This window comes from Nerophis lumbriciformis, unplaced genomic scaffold, assembly GCF_033978685.3.
Source record: "Nerophis lumbriciformis unplaced genomic scaffold, RoL_Nlum_v2.1 HiC_scaffold_58, whole genome shotgun sequence".
Taxonomy (NCBI): Eukaryota; Metazoa; Chordata; class Actinopteri; order Syngnathiformes; family Syngnathidae; genus Nerophis; species Nerophis lumbriciformis.
Window position 1 is genome coordinate 226815 of NW_027316600.1, and position 20686 is coordinate 247500.

Below are 20686 nucleotides of genomic sequence, written 5' to 3' on the forward strand. Positions count from 1 at the left end.
GTGGATGGAAAGGATGACAAAGTATGGAATATAGTGTTAAAAGGTGGATGGAAAAGATGACAAAGTATGGAATATAGTGTGTTAAAAGGTGGATGGAAAGGATGACAAAGTATGGAATATAGTGTGTTAAAAGGTGGATGGAAAGGATGACAAAGTATGGAATATAGTGTGTTTAAAGGTGGATGGAAAGGATGACAAAGTATGGAATATAGTGTGTTAAAATGTGGATGGAAAGGATGACAAAGTATGGAATATAGTGTGTTAAAAGGTGGATGGAAAGGATGACAAAGTATGGAATATAGTGTTAAAATGTGGATGGAAAGGATGACAAAGTATGGAATATAGTGTGTTAAAAGGTGGATGGAAAGGATGACAAAGTATGGAATATAGTGTGTTAAAAGGTGGATGGAAAGGATGACAAAGTATGGAATATAGTGTTAAAAGGTGGATGGAAAGGATGACAAAGTATGGAATATAGTGTTAAAAGGTGGATGGAAAGGATGACAAAGTATGGAATATAGTGTTAAAAGGTGGATGGAAAGGATGACAAAGTATGGAATATAGTGTGTTAAAAGGTGGATGGAAAGGATGACAAAGTATGGAATATAGTGTGTTAAAAGGTGGATGGAAAGGATGACAAAGTATGGAATATAGTGTTAAAATGTGGATGGAAAGGATGACAAAGTATGGAATATAGTGTGTTAAAGGGTGGATGGAAAGGATGACAAAGTATGGAATATAGTGTTAAAAGGTGGATGGAAAGGATGACAAAGTATGGAATATAGTGTGTTAAAAGGTGGATGGAAAGGATGACAAAGTATGGAATATAGTGTGTTAAAAGGTGGATGGAAAGGATGACAAAGTATGGAATATAGTGTGTTAAAAGGTGGATGGAAAGGATGACAAAGTATGGAATATAGTGTTAAAAGGTGGATGGAAAGGATGACAAAGTATGGAATATAGTGTGTTAAAAGGTGGATGGAAAGGATGACAAAGTATGGAATATAGTGTTAAAAGGTGGATGGAAAAGATGACAAAGTATGGAATATAGTGTGTTAAAAGGTGGATGGAAAGGATGACAAAGTATGGAATATAGTGTGTTAAAAGGTGGATGGAAAGGATGACAAAGTATGGAATATAGTGTGTTTAAAGGTGGATGGAAAGGATGACAAAGTATGGAATATAGTGTGTTAAAATGTGGATGGAAAGGATGACAAAGTATGGAATATAGTGTGTTAAAAGGTGGATGGAAAGGATGACAAAGTATGGAATATAGTGTTAAAATGTGGATGGAAAGGATGACAAAGTATGGAATATAGTGTGTTAAAAGGTGGATGGAAAGGATGACAAAGTATGGAATATAGTGTGTTAAAAGGTGGATGGAAAGGATGACAAAGTATGGAATATAGTGTGTTAAAAGGTGGATGGAAAGGATGACAAAGTACGGAATATAGTGTGTTAAAAGGTGGATGGAAAGGATGACAAAGTATGGAATATAGTGTGTTAAAATGTGGATGGAAAGGATGACAAAGTATGGAATATAGTGTGTTAAAAGGTGGATGGAAAGGATGACAAAGTATGGAATATAGTGTTAAAAGGTGGATGGAAAGGATGACAAAGTATGGAATATAGTGTGTTAAAAGGTGGATGGAAAGGATGACAAAGTATGGAATATAGTGTGTTAAAATGTGGATGGAAAGGATGACAAAGTATGGAATATAGTGTGTTAAAAGGTGGATGGAAAGGATGACAAAGTATGGAATATAGTGTTAAAATGTGGATGGAAAGGATGAGAAAGTATGGAATATAGTGTGTTAAAAGGTGGATGGAAAGGATGACAAAGTATGGAATATAGTGTGTTAAAAGGTGGATGGAAAGGATGACAAAGTATGGAATATAGTGTGTTAAAAGGTGGATGGAAAGGATGACAAAGTATGGAATATAGTGTGTTAAAAGGTGGATGGAAAGGATGACAAAGTATGGAATATAGTGTGTTAAAAGGTGGATGGAAAGGATGAGAAAGTATGGAATATAGTTTGTTAAAAGGTGGATGGAAAGGATGACAAAGTATGGAATATAGTGTGTTAAAAGGTGGATGGAAAGGATGAGAAAGTATGGAATATAGTGTGTTAAAAGGTGGATGGAAAGGATGACAAAGTATGGAATATAGTGTGTTAAAAGGTGGATGGAAAGGATGACAAAGTATGGAATATAGTGTGTTAAAAGGTGGATGGAAAGGATGACAAAGTATGGAATATAGTGTTAAAAGGTGGATGGAAAGGATGAGAAAGTATGGAATATAGTGTTAAAAGGTGGATGGAAAGGATGAGAAAGTATGGAATATAGTGTTAAAAGGTGGATGGAAAGGATGAGAAAGTATGGAATATAGTGTGTTAAAAGGTGGATGGAAAGGATGACAAAGTATGGAATATAGTGTGTTAAAAGGTGGATGGAAAGGATGACAAAGTATGGAATATAGTGTGTTAAAAGGTGGATGGAAAGGATGACAAAGTATGGAATACAGTGTGTTAAAAGGTGGATGGAAAGGATGACAAAGTATGGAATATAGTGTGTTAAAAGGTGGATGGAAAGGATGACAAAGTATGGAATATAGTTTGTTAAAAGGTGGATGGAAAGGATGACAAAGTATGGAATATAGTGTGTTAAAAGGTGGATGGAAAGGATGAGAAAGTATGGAATATAGTGTGTTAAAAGGTGGATGGAAAGGATGACAAAGTATGGAATATAGTGTTAAAAGGTGGATGGAAAGGATGACAAAGTATGGAATATAGTGTGTTAAAAGGTGGATGGAAAGGATGAGAAAGTATGGAATATAGTGTTAAAAGGTGGATGGAAAGGATGACAAAGTATGGAATATAGTGTGTTAAAAGGTGGATGGAAAGGATGACAAAGTATGGAATATAGTGTGTTAAAAGGTGGATGGAAAGGATGACAAAGTATGGAATATAGTGTTAAAAGGTGGATGGAAAGGATGACAAAGTATGGAATATAGTGTGTTAAAAGGTGGATGGAAAGGATGACAAAGTATGGAATATAGTGTTAAAATGTGGATGGAAAGGATGACAAAGTATGGAATATAGTGTGTTAAAGGGTGGATGGAAAGGATGACAAAGTATGGAATATAGTGTTAAAAGGTGGATGGAAAGGATGACAAAGTATGGAATATAGTGTGTTAAAAGGTGGATGGAAAGGATGACAAAGTATGGAATATAGTGTGTTAAAAGGTGGATGGAAAGGATGACAAAGTATGGAATATAGTGTGTTAAAAGGTGGATGGAAAGGATGACAAAGTATGGAATATAGTGTTAAAAGGTGGATGGAAAGGATGACAAAGTATGGAATATAGTGTGTTAAAAGGTGGATGGAAAGGATGACAAAGTATGGAATATAGTGTTAAAAGGTGGATGGAAAAGATGACAAAGTATGGAATATAGTGTGTTAAAAGGTGGATGGAAAGGATGACAAAGTATGGAATATAGTGTGTTAAAAGGTGGATGGAAAGGATGACAAAGTATGGAATATAGTGTGTTTAAAGGTGGATGGAAAGGATGACAAAGTATGGAATATAGTGTGTTAAAATGTGGATGGAAAGGATGACAAAGTATGGAATATAGTGTGTTAAAAGGTGGATGGAAAGGATGACAAAGTATGGAATATAGTGTTAAAATGTGGATGGAAAGGATGACAAAGTATGGAATATAGTGTGTTAAAAGGTGGATGGAAAGGATGACAAAGTATGGAATATAGTGTGTTAAAAGGTGGATGGAAAGGATGACAAAGTATGGAATATAGTGTGTTAAAAGGTGGATGGAAAGGATGACAAAGTACGGAATATAGTGTGTTAAAAGGTGGATGGAAAGGATGACAAAGTATGGAATATAGTGTGTTAAAATGTGGATGGAAAGGATGACAAAGTATGGAATATAGTGTGTTAAAAGGTGGATGGAAAGGATGACAAAGTATGGAATATAGTGTTAAAAGGTGGATGGAAAGGATGACAAAGTATGGAATATAGTGTGTTAAAAGGTGGATGGAAAGGATGACAAAGTATGGAATATAGTGTGTTAAAATGTGGATGGAAAGGATGACAAAGTATGGAATATAGTGTGTTAAAAGGTGGATGGAAAGGATGACAAAGTATGGAATATAGTGTTAAAATGTGGATGGAAAGGATGAGAAAGTATGGAATATAGTGTGTTAAAAGGTGGATGGAAAGGATGACAAAGTATGGAATATAGTGTGTTAAAAGGTGGATGGAAAGGATGACAAAGTATGGAATATAGTGTGTTAAAAGGTGGATGGAAAGGATGACAAAGTATGGAATATAGTGTGTTAAAAGGTGGATGGAAAGGATGACAAAGTATGGAATATAGTGTGTTAAAAGGTGGATGGAAAGGATGACAAAGTATGGAATATAGTTTGTTAAAAGGTGGATGGAAAGGATGACAAAGTATGGAATATAGTGTGTTAAAAGGTGGATGGAAAGGATGAGAAAGTATGGAATATAGTGTGTTAAAAGGTGGATGGAAAGGATGACAAAGTATGGAATATAGTGTGTTAAAAGGTGGATGGAAAGGATGACAAAGTATGGAATATAGTGTGTTAAAAGGTGGATGGAAAGGATGACAAAGTATGGAATATAGTGTTAAAAGGTGGATGGAAAGGATGAGAAAGTATGGAATATAGTGTTAAAAGGTGGATGGAAAGGATGAGAAAGTATGGAATATAGTGTTAAAAGGTGGATGGAAAGGATGAGAAAGTATGGAATATAGTGTGTTAAAAGGTGGATGGAAAGGATGACAAAGTATGGAATATAGTGTGTTAAAAGGTGGATGGAAAGGATGACAAAGTATGGAATATAGTGTGTTAAAAGGTGGATGGAAAGGATGACAAAGTATGGAATACAGTGTGTTAAAAGGTGGATGGAAAGGATGACAAAGTATGGAATATAGTGTGTTAAAAGGTGGATGGAAAGGATGACAAAGTATGGAATATAGTTTGTTAAAAGGTGGATGGAAAGGATGACAAAGTATGGAATATAGTGTGTTAAAAGGTGGATGGAAAGGATGAGAAAGTATGGAATATAGTGTGTTAAAAGGTGGATGGAAAGGATGACAAAGTATGGAATATAGTGTTAAAAGGTGGATGGAAAGGATGACAAAGTATGGAATATAGTGTGTTAAAAGGTGGATGGAAAGGATGAGAAAGTATGGAATATAGTGTTAAAAGGTGGATGGAAAGGATGACAAAGTATGGAATATAGTGTGTTAAAAGGTGGATGGAAAGGATGAGAAAGTATGGAATATAGTGTTAAAAGGTTACCTGAGCTGTCATCCAGGGCCATGCCTAATCTTTCAGCTTTGTTCTGCCTCTCAAAAGCGTTTAAATCCAGCACACTGGAAATGTGAGTGTCAGAATGAGTGGTGTGGCAGCAAAGACTGAGTGGATCTGACTCACCTGCAGGCCTGCACCAGTCCAGCCATGCTCTGAAAGAAGCCAACGTCACGTCGCTGTCGCAGATAATCCAGCATTTTCTATGAGAAGCCAGCCAGGTGTGATTAAGGCAGGTGTGACGCTTCACTACAACCACCTGTCACACTCAATTTGGAAGTGGACTGTGACAGGAACATTATTACGCTTCATCGGCTTTTTCACTAAGTTCTCAGACTAAGTTTCAGAAGACAAGTTGAGAGGATGAGATCAGCGCCACAATGCACCTGCTGAACGGCGGCGTTCCCTCCGTTGAGAAGTGCGATGCCCAGCTGGAGTGTTGGAGCGATCATGGAACTCAAACTTCCTGAGACGACGTCAAATCATCACAATCAAAACACAGCACAGCTTTAAACGCATCACAGCAAAATGTCTAAGGGACACTTTGACTTGCTTGTCAACTACCTTTGCTGCTCTGCACGACTTGCTTGTCAACTATCTTTGCTGTTCTGCAAGACTTGCTTGTCAACTACATTTGCTGCTCTGCAGGACTTGCTTGTCAACTATCTTTGCTGCTCTACAAGACTTGCTTGTCAACTACATTTGCTGCTCTGTAGGACTTGCTTGTCAACTACCTTTGCTGCTCTGCAGGACTTGCTTGTCAACTACCTTTGCTGGCACTAATGCTCTGCAAGACTTGCTTGTCAACTACCTTTGCTGGCACTAATGCTCTGCAGGACTTGCTTGTCAACTACCTTTGCTGGCACTAATGCTCTGCAAGACTTGCTTGTCAACTACCTTTGCTGGCACTAATGCTCTGCAGGACTTGATTGTCAACTACCTCTGCTGGCACTAATGCTCTGCAGGACTTGCTTGTCAACTACCTTTGCTGGCACTAATGCTCTGTAGGACTTGCTTGTCAACTACCTCTGCTGGCACTAATGCTCTGCAGGACTTGCTTGTCAACTACCTTTGCTGGCACTAATGCTCTGCAGGACTTGCTTGTCAACTACCTCTGCTGGCACTAATGCTCTGCAGGACTTGCTTGTCAACTACCTCTGCTGGCACTAATGCTCTGCAGGACTTGCTTGTCAACTACCTTTGCTGGCACTAATGCTCTGCAAGACTTGCTTGTCAACTACCTTTGCTGCTCTGCAGGACTTGCTTGTCAACTACCTTTGCTGGCACTAATGCTCTGCAAGACTTGCTTGTCAACTACCTTTGCTGCTCTGCAGGACTTGCTTGTCAACTACCTTTGCTGGCACTAATGCTCTGCAAGACTTGCTTGTCAACTACCTTTGCTGGCACTAATGCTCTGCAGGACCATCTCTGACGCTCCACGGACATGCAGCCTGGCCTGCTGGTAGAGCAGCTTCTGTTTGTCCATCTCCTTCTCCTGGAACACAACAGCTGTTTTATTGGAGCTTTGTGATGCTACCCCTAAAGTCAGATGGTAATGTTTGCTATCCTGAAGAAGAAGAAGAACTTGACAGAAAAGACTCACTTCAAAACTTTCCACCTCCTGTTGCTGGTCGTCTTCTCTGTGGCAACTCTGCAATGGCAAACTTGTGGTGACAACATGGACGACCACCAAGACTTCAAAATCCCCTTTTGGCCCTTTTTCACTGAACTGTTGGTTCCTGGAACCTCTGGTTCCTGAAACTGTGTTCCTGTAGAAGTATGTGGTTTGTTTCCACCACAGTTCAGGTAGTTTCTACAAATCAGGCTGATGACGTACGCAGGCGTGGTTTACTATATTTCATCTAAACTGAAGCCATGGAATTGAAAGACAAAGCAATCATGTACAAAACAATATGATTTACAAAATAAAGTGGACAGAATTGTTCATAAAAAGTATTTTGTCCGCAATGTCCAACAGTCAGAAAGTCATCCTCTCAGTAAATGATGAATTCATGAAGTCAGGTGATTCCTTTTGGTCCATTTCAGCTGTAAATAACAATATATCAATAATACATGTCTATGGACTGGACTCTCACAATATTATGTCAGACCCACTCGACATCCATTGCATTCGGTCTCCCCTAGAGGGGGGGGGGTTACCCACATATGCGGCCCTCTCCAAGGTTTCTCATAGTCATTCACATCGACGTCCCACTGGGGTGAGTTTTTCCTTGCCCTTATGTGGGCTTTGTACCGAGGATGTCGTTGTGGCTTGTGCAGCCCTTTGAGACACTTGTGATTTAGGGCTATATAAATAAACATTGATTGATGATTGATTAGACATGTCAGCGTTTATCTGTAAATAACAATATATAAATAATACATGTCAGTGTTTATCTGTAAATAACAACATATAGATAATACATTTCAGTGTTAAATCTGTAAATAACAATATATAAATAATAAATGTCAGTGTTTATCTGTAAAAAACAAAATATAAATAATACATGTCAGTGTTTGTATGTAAAAAAAATATATATATATAAATAATACATGTCAGTGTTTATATGTAAAAAAAATATATATATATAAATAATACATGTCAGTGTTTATATGTAAAAAGCAATATATAAATAATACATGTCAGTGTTTATCTCATGCCAACAACACGAACACGTCGGCTTTAGCGTTAGCTTGTTAGCATTAGCATTCAGTTGACTGGGGTTGAGGCTAATAACAACACAAATGGAGCGTCACTGACTACTTTTACAACAAGTAATAAAGTCAATAGTTAATATTTGATGTTATTTACCTGGTGTGCTGCCTCCTTTATTTCACATTTACCTAACAAAGTCCGAGTAGTAAGCAGCTGAGGTCGTTGCTTCGAGTCAGGCTTCATACTCCTCAGTAAATACGTTTAAAAGAGTCCGTCTACTTCACGTAACAAAACGAAGTTAGTAAAAAGTACTAAAGAAGAATAAAGTGCATGTAGTTTAAAAACACTGCAAGATAGTTCCACTGATCAGCCTTCTTCAGCACTAAAGTTCCTACAAGTCAAAAGTTCCTTTTGTTCTTCTTTCTCTCCGTTGTCAAGTTAGTTGTCATAGAAACACACAAGAAATAAGAAATAAAGAAGTATATTCCAATGGCGGTCGTGAGTTTGAAAAGTAAGTTTTAGGAACCAACTGAGTTCAACCAATCAGTGATCCACAGCACAGCCCGCCCCCGAGAAGGTTCCTGGTTGCTTGGAAAAGTCCCACCTAGCTAGGAGGAACTCTGGAAGGTTCCTGAAGAACTAAATCTACCCAGGTAGTTTTTGGTGGAAACACAGGGGGAACTTTATTTATCCGGTTAAGTAAGGAAGTTCCTGAAAAAGTTCCTGCGGTGGAAAAGGGCTTTTGGTTTTCTATGCATACCTTGGCCATGATCCCCACGTAGGACAGATAGAGCCAGTCACTTCCAAGACCACTGAGAAGAAAAGAAAGGACATATCACATGACATATTAGTTGGCTTGAAAGGACACATGTTGCCTTCCCAATTTCCCACATGTTGCCTTCCTAATTTCCCACATGTTGCCTTCCTTATTTCCCACATGTTGCCTTTCTTATTTACCACTTGTTGCCTTCCTTATTTACCACTTGTTGCCTTCCTTATTTCCCACATGTTGCCTTCCTTATTTACCACATGTTGCCTTCCTTATTTACCACTTGTTGCCTTCCTTATTTCCCACATGCAAGTGAAGAAGCAGGCTGTCTGCCAGCAAACAAGAAGGTCCATGCACTAAGAGAGGTGGTCCATGCACTAAGAGAGGTGGTCCAGGCACTAAGAGAGGTGGTCCATGTACTAAGAGAGGTGGTCCATGCACTAAGAGAGGTGGTCCAGGCTCTAAGAGAGGTGGTCCAGGCACTAAGAGAGGTGGTCCATGTACTAAGAGAGGTGGTCCATGTACTAAGAGAGGTGGTCCATGCACTAAGAGAGGTGGTCCATGCACTAAGAGAGGTGGTCCATGCACTAAGAGAGGTGGTCCATGCACTAAGAGAGGTGGTCCATGCACTAAGAGAGGTGGTCCAGGCACTAAGAGAGGTGGTCCATGCACTAAGAGAGGTGGTCCATGCACTAAGAGAGGTGGTCCATGCACTAAGAGAGGTGGTCCATGCACTAAGAGAGGTGGTCCATACACTAAGAGAGGTGGTCCATGCTCTAAGCGAGGTGGTCCATGCACTAAGAGAGGTGGTCCAGGCACTAAGAGAGGTGGTCCATGCACTAAGAGAGGTGGTCCATGCACTAAGAGAGGTGGTCCATGCACTAAGAGAGGTGGTCCAGGCACTAAGAGAGGTGGTCCATGCACTAAGAGAGGTGGTCCATGCACTAAGAGAGGTGGTCCATGCTCTAAGCGAGGTGGTCCATGCACTAAGAGAGGTGGTCCATGCTCTAAGTGAGGTGGTCCATGCCCTGAGAGAGGTGGTCCATGCACTAAGAGAGGTGGTCCATGCACTAAGAGAGGTGGTCCATGCTCTAAGCGAGGTGGTCCATGCACTGAGAGAGGTGGTCCATGCACTAAGAGAGGTGGTCCATGCACTAAGAGAGGTGGTCCATGCACTAAGAGAGGTGGTCCATGCACTAAGAGAGGTGGTCCATGCACTAAGAGAGATGGTCCATGCACTAAGAGAGGTGGTCCATGCACTAAGAGAGGTGGTCCATGCACTAAGAGAGGTGGTCCATGCACTAAGAGAGGTGGTCCATGCACTAAGAGAGGTGGTCCATGCACTAAGAGAGGTGGTCCATGCACTAAGAGAGGTGGTCCATGCACTAAGAGAGGTGGTCCATGCACTAAGAGAGGTGGTCCATGCACTAAGAGAGGTGGTCCATGCACTAAGAGAGGTGGTCCATGCACTAAGAGAGGTGGTCCAGGCACTAAGAGAGGTGGTCCATGCACTAAGAGAGGTGGTCCATGCACTAAGAGAGGTGGTCCATGCACTAAGAGAGGTGGTCCATGCACTAAGAGAGGTGGTCCATGCACTAAGAGAGGTGGTCCATACACTAAGAGAGGTGGTCCATGCTCTAAGCGAGGTGGTCCATGCACTAAGAGAGGTGGTCCATGCACTAAGAGAGGTGGTCCAGGCACTAAGAGAGGTGGTCCATGCACTAAGAGAGGTGGTCCATGCACTAAGAGAGGTGGTCCATGCACTAAGAGAGGTGGTCCAGGCACTAAGAGAGGTGGTCCATGCACTAAGAGAGGTGGTCCATGCACTAAGAGAGGTGGTCCATGCTCTAAGCGAGGTGGTCCATGCACTAAGAGAGGTGGTCCATGCTCTAAGTGAGGTGGTCCATGCCCTGAGAGAGGTGGTCCATGCACTAAGAGAGGTGGTCCATGCACTAAGAGAGATGGTCCATGCACTAAGAGAGGTGGTCCATGCACTAAGAGAGGTGGTCCATGCACTAAGAGAGGTGGTCCATGCACTAAGAGAGGTGGTCCATGCACTAAGAGAGGTGGTCCATGCACTAAGAGAGGTGGTCCATGCACTAAGAGAGGTGGTCCATGCACTGAGAGAGGTGGTCCATGCACTAAGAGAGGTGGTCCATGCACTAAGAGAGGTGGTCCAGGCACTAAGAGAGGTGGTCCATGCACTAAGAGAGGTGGTCCATGCACTAAGAGAGGTTGTCCATGCACTAAGAGAGGTGGTCCATGCACTAAGAGAGGTGGTCCATGCACTAAGAGAGGTGGTCCATGCACTAAGAGAGGTGGTCCATGCACTAAGAGAGGTGGTCCATGCACTAAGAGAGGTGGTCCATGCACTAAGAGAGGTGGTCCAGGCACTAAGAGAGGTGGTCCAGGCACTAAGAGAGGTGGTCCATGCACTAAGAGAGGTGGTCCATGCACTAAGAGAGATGGTCCATGCACTGAGAGAGGTGGTCCATGCACTAAGAGAGGTGGTCCAGGCACTAAGAGAGGTGGTCCAGGCACTAAGAGAGGTGGTCCATGCACTAAGAGAGGTGGTCCATGCACTAAGAGAGGTGGTCCATGCACTAAGAGAGGTGGTCCATGCACTAAGAGAGATGGTCCATGCACTGAGAGAGGTGGTCCATGCACTAAGAGAGGTGGTCCAGGCACTAAGAGAGGTGGTCCATGCACTAAGAGAGGTGGTCCATGCACTAAGAGAGGTGGTCCATGCACTAAGAGAGGTGGTCCATGCACTAAGAGAGGTGGTCCATGCACTAAGAGAGGTGGTCCAGGCACTAAGAGAGGTGGTCCATGCACTAAGAGAGGTGGTCCATGCACTAAGAGAGGTGGTCCAGGCACTAAGAGAGGTGGTCCATGCACTAAGAGAGGTGGTCCATGCACTAAGAGAGATGGTCCATGCACTGAGAGAGGTGGTCCATGCACTAAGAGAGGTGGTCCAGGCACTAAGAGAGGTGGTCCATGCACTAAGAGAGGTGGTCCATGCACTAAGAGAGGTGGTCCATGCACTAAGAGAGGTGGTCCAGGCACTAAGAGAGGTGGTCCATGCACTAAGAGAGGTGGTCCATGCACTAAGAGAGGTGGTCCATGCACTAAGAGAGGTGGTCCATGCACTAAGAGAAGTGGTCCATGCACTAAGAGAGGTGGTCCATGCACTAAGAGAGATGGTCCATGCACTGAGAGAGGTGGTCCATGCACTAAGAGAGGTGGTCCAGGCACTAAGAGAGGTGGTCCATGCACTAAGAGAGGTGGTCCATGCACTAAGAGAGGTGGTCCATGCACTAAGAGAGGTGGTCCATGCACTAAGAGAGGTGGTCCATGCACTAAGAGAGGTGGTCCAGGCACTAAGAGAGGTGGTCCATGCACTAAGAGAGATGGTCCATGCACTAAGAGAGGTGGTCCATGCACTAAGAGAAGTGGTCCATGCACTAAGAGAGGTGGTCCATGCACTAAGAGAGATGGTCCATGCACTGAGAGAGGTGGTCCATGCACTAAGAGAGGTGGTCCATGCACTAAGAGAGGTGGTCCATGCACTAAGAGAGGTGGTCCATGCACTAAGAGAGGTGGTCCATGCACTAAGAGAGGTGGTCCATGCACTAAGAGAGGTGGTCCATGCACTAAGAGAGGTGGTCCATGCACTAAGAGAGGTGGTCCATGCACTAAGAGAGGTGGTCCATGCACTAAGAGAGGTGGTCCATGCACTAAGAGAGGTGGTCCATGCACTAAGAGAGGTGGTCCATGCACTAAGAGAGGTGGTCCATGCACTAAGAGAGGTGGTCCATGCACTAAGAGAGGTGGTCCAGACCACCATTTTTTTTTTTTTTATGGGGATTTGTTTATTTTGTTTATTTGTCCTTTCTAATCCATTTTCTACTGTTTGTTCCTCTCAGGGTCTCCTAGCCGCTCAGGCAAATCATTTTGTCTACAAAGGCATTTTTCCATCAATAACATCAATAACATGACATCATTGCGCTCGTGCTACAGAGTGTCAACTGTTTTTATCTGTAAATCATTTATATATACATACATACAGTATATATACAGTATATATACAGTACATATATACATATATATACATAAACAGCCTGGTCCCCGGCCAAATTGTTTGAACCCAATGAGGCCCCTGAGTCAAAAAGTGTGGTGACTTTGCTCTAGAGTTCTAAAGAATTTGCTGCAAAAAAACACCTGGGGGGCCGGTCTGGTTAGCCTGGCTGTTCCTTTACACCTCTAATAGTAAAGTTCTAATAGTAAAGTTCTAATAGTAAAGTTCCTTTACACCTCTAATAGTAAAGTTCTAATAGTAAAGTTCTAATAGTAAAGTTCCTTTACACCTCTAATAGTAAAGTTCTAAAAGTAAAGTTCCTTTACACCTCTAATAGTAAAGTTCTAACAGTAAAGTTCCTTTACACCTCTAATAGTAAAGTTCTAATAGTAAAGTTCCTTTACACCTCTAATAGTAAAGTTCTAATAGTAAAGTTCCTTTACACCTCTAATAGTAAAGTTCTAATAGTAAAGTTCCTTAACACCTCTAATAGTAAAGTTCTAATAGTAAAGTTATAATAGTAAAGTTCTAATAGTAAAGTTCCTTTATACCTCTAATAGTAAAGTTCTAATAGTAAAGTTCTAATAATAAATTTCCTTTACACCTCTAATAGTAAAGTTCTAATAGTAAAGTTCTAATAGTAAAGTTCCTTTACACCTCTAATAGTAAAGTTCTAATAGTAAAGTTCCTTTACACCTCTAATAGTAAAGTTCTAATAGTAAAGTTCTAATAGTAAAGTTCTAATAGTAAAGTTCCTTTACACCTCTAATAGTAAAGCTGTAGAGATGATGAGTGCACCTTCTTGCTGTCAAGGCGCTTCGACTGAAGAAAGTGATGAGTTGGAGAAGTGGATCCATCATCTTGGCCCTTCTTTCTTCTCCAGTCAGGCCCTTCACACCCTCAATGACAACATGGAGGTGATAAAGTGTGATGCACACAATCAACACATACAGAGTCCCATTTCTATTATAAATGTATAATAGCATGTTATTATAGCACTCACAGCTAATGTATAACAGCATGTTAATAATAATGTATGTTATAATAATGTATAACAGCATGTTAATAATAATGTATGTTATAATAATGTATAACAGCATGTTAATAATAATGTATGTTATAATAATGTATAACAGCATGTTAATAATAATGTATGTTATAATAATGTATAACAGCATGTTAATAATAATGTATGTTATAATAATGTATAACAGCATGTTAATAATAATGTATGTTATAATAATGTATAACAGCATGTTAATAATAATGTATGTTATAATAATGTATAACAGCATGTTAATAATAATGTATGTTATAATAATGTATAACAGCATGTTAATAATAATGTATGTTATAATAATGTATAACAGCATGTTAATAATAATGTATGTTATAATAATGTATAACAGCATGTTAATAATAATGTATGTTATAATGTATAACAGCATGTTAATAATAATGTATGTTATAATGTATAACAGCATGTTAATAATAATAATGTATGTTATAATAATGTATAACAGCATGTTAATAATAATGTATGTTATAATAATGTATAACAGCATGTTAATAATAATGTATGTTATAATAATGTATAACATCATGTTAATAATAATGTAAGTTATAATAATGTATAACAGCATGTTAATAATAATGTATGTTATAATAATGTATAACAGCATGTTAATAATAATGTATGTTATAATAATGTACAACAGCATGTTAATAATAATGTATGTTATAATAATGTATAACAGCATGTTAATAATAATGTATGTTATAATAATGTATAACAGCATGTTAATAATAATGTATGTTATAATAATGTACAACAGCATGTTAATAATAATGTATGTTATAATAATGTATAACAGCATGTTAATAATAATGTATGTTATAATAATGTATAACAGCATGTTAATAATAATGTATGTTATAATAATGTATGTTATAATAATGTATGTTATAATAATGTATGTTCTAATAATGTATGTTATTATAGCACTCACAGCTAAGTGGTCCACGAGGCTCTCCTCCAGAGTCTTGTCCTCAGCTGCTATCCAGGACTGACGGTAGCCTTGCAGGAAGAGGTTGACGGCTCTGTGCCTGCACAGCCAAGATGAGATGATTGACAGCTGCCTTCTTCCCTTTCTCAATCATCAATCATCAATATGCAAACAACATCAGAAAGGTTTTCTAAATCAGGCGGCATAAAAAAAGGAATTTGAAACGGGAGTTTGCCAAAAGTGCTTGTTGTTTGCTGCAAAGTCTAATACTTGGTAGCTTACCACCTCCATGTGCATGTTCTTCTTTCTTGAAGTTTCCATGAGGGCTGAGCCATGAAACATTATCAACATATATTGACACAAACATGTCAGTAACTAGAAGACTGGATTGTTGGTGGGAAGCAAGCGCAAGTGATCAAAGTTGCAGGAAGTGATCAGTGATCAGTGGGAGCATCAACTAGATCTCGTCTTGTGCTTGATTCTTGGCAAGAAATCATAAGAGAAAGTACAAATGAGCGCTGGTCAAAGGTCACCTGGACATATTGGCAGTTTTATGGATTTTTTGAAAAAGGACCATAGTCAGACCATTGTGTTCTCTAAATGGTAAGACCACTAATACCACACCACCTTAGCCACGCTCACCCTTTAGAGCACAGCTGTAACTTCCTGCAGAAAATACTTCTTCTCAGGTTTCTCTGTTTACATTTTCACCCTTTGCACTCTTTTCTTACACTTTATTAGGCATTTCTTTCATATTCCTCATGTTTACTCCTTCATTCCTTTTGAGAGGCGGGATGGGGCGGCATGGCGTAGTTGGTAGAGCAACCGTGCCAGAAACCTGAGGGTTGCAGCTTCGCTCCCCGCCTCTTACCATCCAAAAATGGCTGCCGTTGTGTCCTTGGGCAGGACACTTCACCCTTTGCCCCCGGTGCCACTCACACGGGTGAACTGAATGATGAATGATAGGTGGTGGTCGGAGGGGCCGTTGGCACAAATTGCAGCCACGCTTCCGTCAGTCTACCCCAGGGCAGCTGGGGCTATGAAAGTAGCTTACCACCACCAGGTGTGAATTAATGAAGGCTTCTACATGTAAAGCGACTTTGGGTACTTAGAAAAGCGCTATATAAATCCCAGGTATTATTATTATTAAGAGCTTATTGTTAAAGGGGAACTGCACCTTTGTTTTTTTTACATTCTGCCTATCATTCACAATCAGAAGTGACAAGAAGACAAAAGTTTTTTGTTTTTTTTCACTTTCTAACATAAAAATGGCTCCTTCTTGGTGGCTAGCAATGCAGCTAATGTTAGCAATCAATGTACCTGGGCAGGTTGTATAATGGTGATGTGTGTGTGTGTGTGTGTGTGTGTGTGTGTGTGTGTGTGTGTGTGTGTGTGTGTGTGTGTGTGTGTGTATAGTACCTGGGCAGGTTGTATAATGGTGATGTGTGTGTGTATGTGTGTGTGTGTGTGTATAGTACCTGGGCAGGTTGTATAATGGTGATGTGTGTGTGTATGTGTGTGTGTGTGTGTATAGTACCTGGGCAGGTTGTATAGCGGGGCCATTCTTAGGCAAGCCACAACTGCCTGCTTCCTCTGCTTGGTCAACACTTTGTGCCATGAAGTCTTTTTATGTCTATGAGGATGTTCCACCTGCACACACAAGCAAACACACACCTCAGTAATAGCATCACAATTGCTCATTGGCCAGCTACAATTGCTCATTGGCCAGGTACAATTGCTCATTGGCCAGCTACAATTGCTCATTGGCCAGGTACAGTTGCTCATTGGCCAGGTACAGTTGCTCATTGGCCAGCATACTTGCCAACCTTGAGACCTCCGATTTCGGGAGGTGGGGGGTAGGGGGCGGGGGGCGTAGTCGGGGTGGGGCGGGGGGTGTGGTTGGGGGCGTGGTTAAGATATATATATATATATATATATATATATATATATATATATATATATATATATATATATATATATATATATATAAAAGAAATACTTGACTTTCAGTGAATTCTAGCTATATATATATATATATATATATATATATATATATATATATATATATATATATATATATATATATATATATATATATATATATATATTTTATTTGTATTTATTTTATTTTATTTATTTATTTATTTATATTATATATATATATACATAAATAAAAGAAATACTTGAATTTCAGTGTTCATTTATTTACACATAACACTCATCTACTCATTGTTGAGTTAAGGGTTGAATTGTCCATCCTTGTTCTATTCTATGTCACTATTTCAGAACACACACATTATACAAATATACATTATAAAATCAATAAGAAAACGGGAGCTCTAAATTGGGAGTCTGAATTAGGATCAGAAGTTCCTATATAAACATTGCGCACTCACGTCGCCTTTTTGTATCGATTACTGCAGCTGTGCACTGGATTCATTCACAAATACAAACTACAACTCACAAACACTTTAGAGTTAGGCTCCACCATCAGAATGTGTACTTAAACTTATAAAGATCACATGGATATTATTCAGTGAGTTGATTCACCAAAACTAACCTGTTATACAGGAGGAAAAAGCACACAGGACGTTTCAATTGTTCACAGACTGGTCGCGCTCATCAGAATGACAAGACACTTCCGGTCTGCAGGTGATAGCATTCAATTGGGAAGAAACGCCCTACTGCCCCCTACTGACCAATGTGAATACTGATAAATGTGGAATGACAGCTCCAAAAACTAATTCAAACCACAAAATAAAATAAATAAATCAACACAAAAATGTGACACATTATGGGTGGGTCACATATGCATGTACAACAGGCTGTCAACATCTCACTCAGGTCCGCATGGAGCTGGAGGGGGCGTGGCCTCCAGCTCCGCCTGAATTTCGGGAGATTTTCAGGAGAAAATTTGTCCCGGGAGGTTTTCGGGAGAGGCGCTGAATTTCGGGAGTCTCCCAGAAAATCTGGGAGGGTTGGCAAGTATGTTGGCCAGGTACAATTGCTCATTGGCCAGGTACAATTGCTCATTGGCCAGCTACAATTGCTCATTGGCCAGGTACAATTGCTCATTGGCCAGCTACAATTGCTCATTGGCCAGGTACAATTGCTCATTGGCCAGGTACAATTGCTCATTGGCCAGGTACAATTGCTCATTGGCCAGGTACAATTGCTCATTGGCCAGCTACAATTGCTCATTGGCCAGGTACAATTGCTCATTGGCCAGCTACAATTGCTCATTGGCCAGGTACAATTGCTCATTGGCCAGGTACAATTGCTCATTGGCCAGCTACAATTGCTCATTGGCCAGCTACAATTGCTCATTGGCCAGGTACAATTGTGAATTATTAAAGGTATTCTATTTTTAGTGCAGCATTAATATTTACGTTCCTCATCTTTACCAAATAATTGCGGCGCACAGATTTTGTGGTATCCGCTTGTCTGTTGGCGTATATCAGCGGCAAGGCCGAATGTACGGAGGGTCAAATGGCCAAAATGTCAATAAATAAATACATCTTGAAATAATGACCTAAATGTGTCACTAACTCATACAATTGGAATTAATTCCATACACGTATTATTAAATGTGTCTATGTATTTAGTGCAATTATTTATTTCAACACTTAATGATTTAATTAAATCATAAAATAATTCAATTGTGTGTAGTGTGAGTCCTCAAAAATATGTATTGACATTCAAATTGTGAATTTTATATATTCAGATTCTGTATCAAGTCATCATTTTTGGAGAAGTTGATTCTTTTACAATTTTAGCGATATTTTTATTATTATTTGCTTTTATATGTTTTTGGTTTTCTTTTCTTTCCTTCTCAATTGCTTTGTAAATGTATATTCTAAGTATTCTAAAGCTAGCATCGGGTTTGAGTTGGGGTTGCTCCAATTTATTTTATTCAACTGATTAACATTCTGTGATTTAAAAAAATAAAATCTTTATAAAACTTGTTTTTAAAGACAATTTTTAGGCCAACACTGCACATATATGTCATACGTCAGCAGTCAAGAGGAGCTTTTCAACCTGTAACCTGTTTTATCACAAGGGCCAAATATGATATCACCATCATGGTGTTGAATGGAGACCCAAGTGGTTATGATTGAAGTTTATTACATCACATATTTCCACTTTCTCACTTCAACGTGTCTGAAAAGAAGTAGGAAGAAGCAGAGCTAATATAGTTTATTATAGCTCATTTAGTTTATTTGTCACTATAGAGGTGGGGACAGCGACTCCCACCGTGGAGGGACGTTAGCCGCTAGCGAGTACTCTACGTTGCTTTTAGGAAGCGGCCTTGTTGCTGTCACAGCAAGAAGATGTCACCAACATGCTTTATAAGCAGTGGAGGAGAAAAGCTCTTTCGTCAACTCAATTCATGTCATGTACCATGAATACATGTACAGTTATCACTTCATAAACTCTCATGTATTCACAAGAGAATGTCATATACCATGTCATATACCATGTCATTTACCATGTCATATACCATGTCATGTACCATGTCATGTACCATGTCATATACCATGTCATATACCATGTCATGTACCATGAATACATGTACAGTTAGCACTTGATAAACTCTCATGTATTGACAAGAGAATGGTGTTTACCTGATCAAGGTGATAGAGGACTCGAGCAACTCCAAGGATCTTGTGGCTTGTGTTGTCTGAGTTAAAGATCTCTTGCTGCAGGATGGAAGCAATGTTTACTTTCTTGCAAGTTTCTGCAATTTGATCCACTGAAAAAGACTTTTTAATATGCTGCTGGATTAATGAAGGGGAAAGATAAAGTCATGGATGAATGTACATGCAGTCTCTGTAGGATTGTGATGTGTTCAATTCCAGTCACGTTTCACACATTTTACAGGCTAACAAATAACACTCCAGTTGCTTCAATGAAACGCTACTAAGGCTGGCAGTGCACAGCAGGATGGTAGCAGGATGGTAGCAAGATGGTAGCAAGATGGTAGCAAGATGGTAGCAAGATAGTAGCAAGATGGCAGCAGGATGGTAGCAGGATGCGGGAAAACATGCGGTCAAAGGGCAAGTGGACTTTGTGAGTAGAGGTGGGCGATACCAGGAATTTTGGTATTGATATCAAGTAAATAGAGGGCTACTATCGCCGGTATTTTTGACTTGAAATGTGCTGATCGCTGAATAACTTAGTGATTTTGCTTCTAGTTAGTGAATTATGACAACACAGGACAACTATTTTAAAACAATCCAAAACAAAGGTGTCCAAACTTTCTGACTGGGGAGCCCCATTGGGAATAAGCGGTAGAAAATGGATGGATGGATATATATATGTGTAATATAACAACAACAAATATAGATGTGTAATATAACAGAACATACCTGGCCACCAGAGTGTAAAAGGGATTCACACACACGATCTCGAATCTCATCTTCGGTGTTCTTCTGTGGAATAAAGTTCAAACAAAGTCATACAAATACACCACATATAGAAGAGTACACATACAAATACACCACATATAGAAGAGTACACATACAAATACACCACATATATAAACTTAACCCTTTGAGGTGGTGGTGTGCAGAGGACATCATTAAAGGTGTCCTTTCTCATTGACTTCAATGACTTTCAGTCAACAGAGTTCCAATGGAGGCTGTCCTACAATGTTACTTTGTTCCAATGGAGGCTGTCCTACAATGTTACTTTGTTCCAATGGAGACTGTCCTACAATGTTACTTTGTTCCAATGGAGGCTGTCCTACAATGCTACTTTGTTCCAATGGAGGCTGTCCTACAATGTTACTTTGTTCCAATGGAGGCTGTCCTACAATGCTACTT

The 20686-nt window shown here is 39.9% G+C and overlaps 2 protein-coding genes across 2 annotated transcripts in view; both read right to left on the reverse strand.

Annotated features, from left to right (window-relative positions):
* LOC140677958 (ryanodine receptor 2) overlaps positions 1 to 6838 on the reverse strand; it is a 41122-nt gene extending 34284 nt beyond the window's left edge. The window contains exons 1-4 of the mRNA XM_072912740.1: positions 6748 to 6838; positions 5739 to 5818; positions 5479 to 5555; positions 5344 to 5417 (exon numbers count right to left, since the gene is read on the reverse strand). Coding sequence (XP_072768841.1) covers positions 5344 to 5417; positions 5479 to 5555; positions 5739 to 5818; positions 6748 to 6838 — 322 coding nt within the window. The remainder of the gene's footprint in view (positions 1 to 5343; positions 5418 to 5478; positions 5556 to 5738; positions 5819 to 6747) is intronic.
* Positions 6839 to 10666: 3828 nt separating this feature from the next.
* Positions 10667 to 20686, reverse strand: part of LOC140677959 (ryanodine receptor 2) — a gene marked incomplete at its 5' end in the record, with an annotated part of 16533 nt that continues 6513 nt past the window's right edge. The window contains 5 exons of the mRNA XM_072912741.1: positions 10667 to 10708; positions 14865 to 14961; positions 16399 to 16511; positions 19487 to 19561; positions 20231 to 20293. Coding sequence (XP_072768842.1) covers positions 10667 to 10708; positions 14865 to 14961; positions 16399 to 16511; positions 19487 to 19561; positions 20231 to 20293 — 390 coding nt within the window. The remainder of the gene's footprint in view (positions 10709 to 14864; positions 14962 to 16398; positions 16512 to 19486; positions 19562 to 20230; positions 20294 to 20686) is intronic.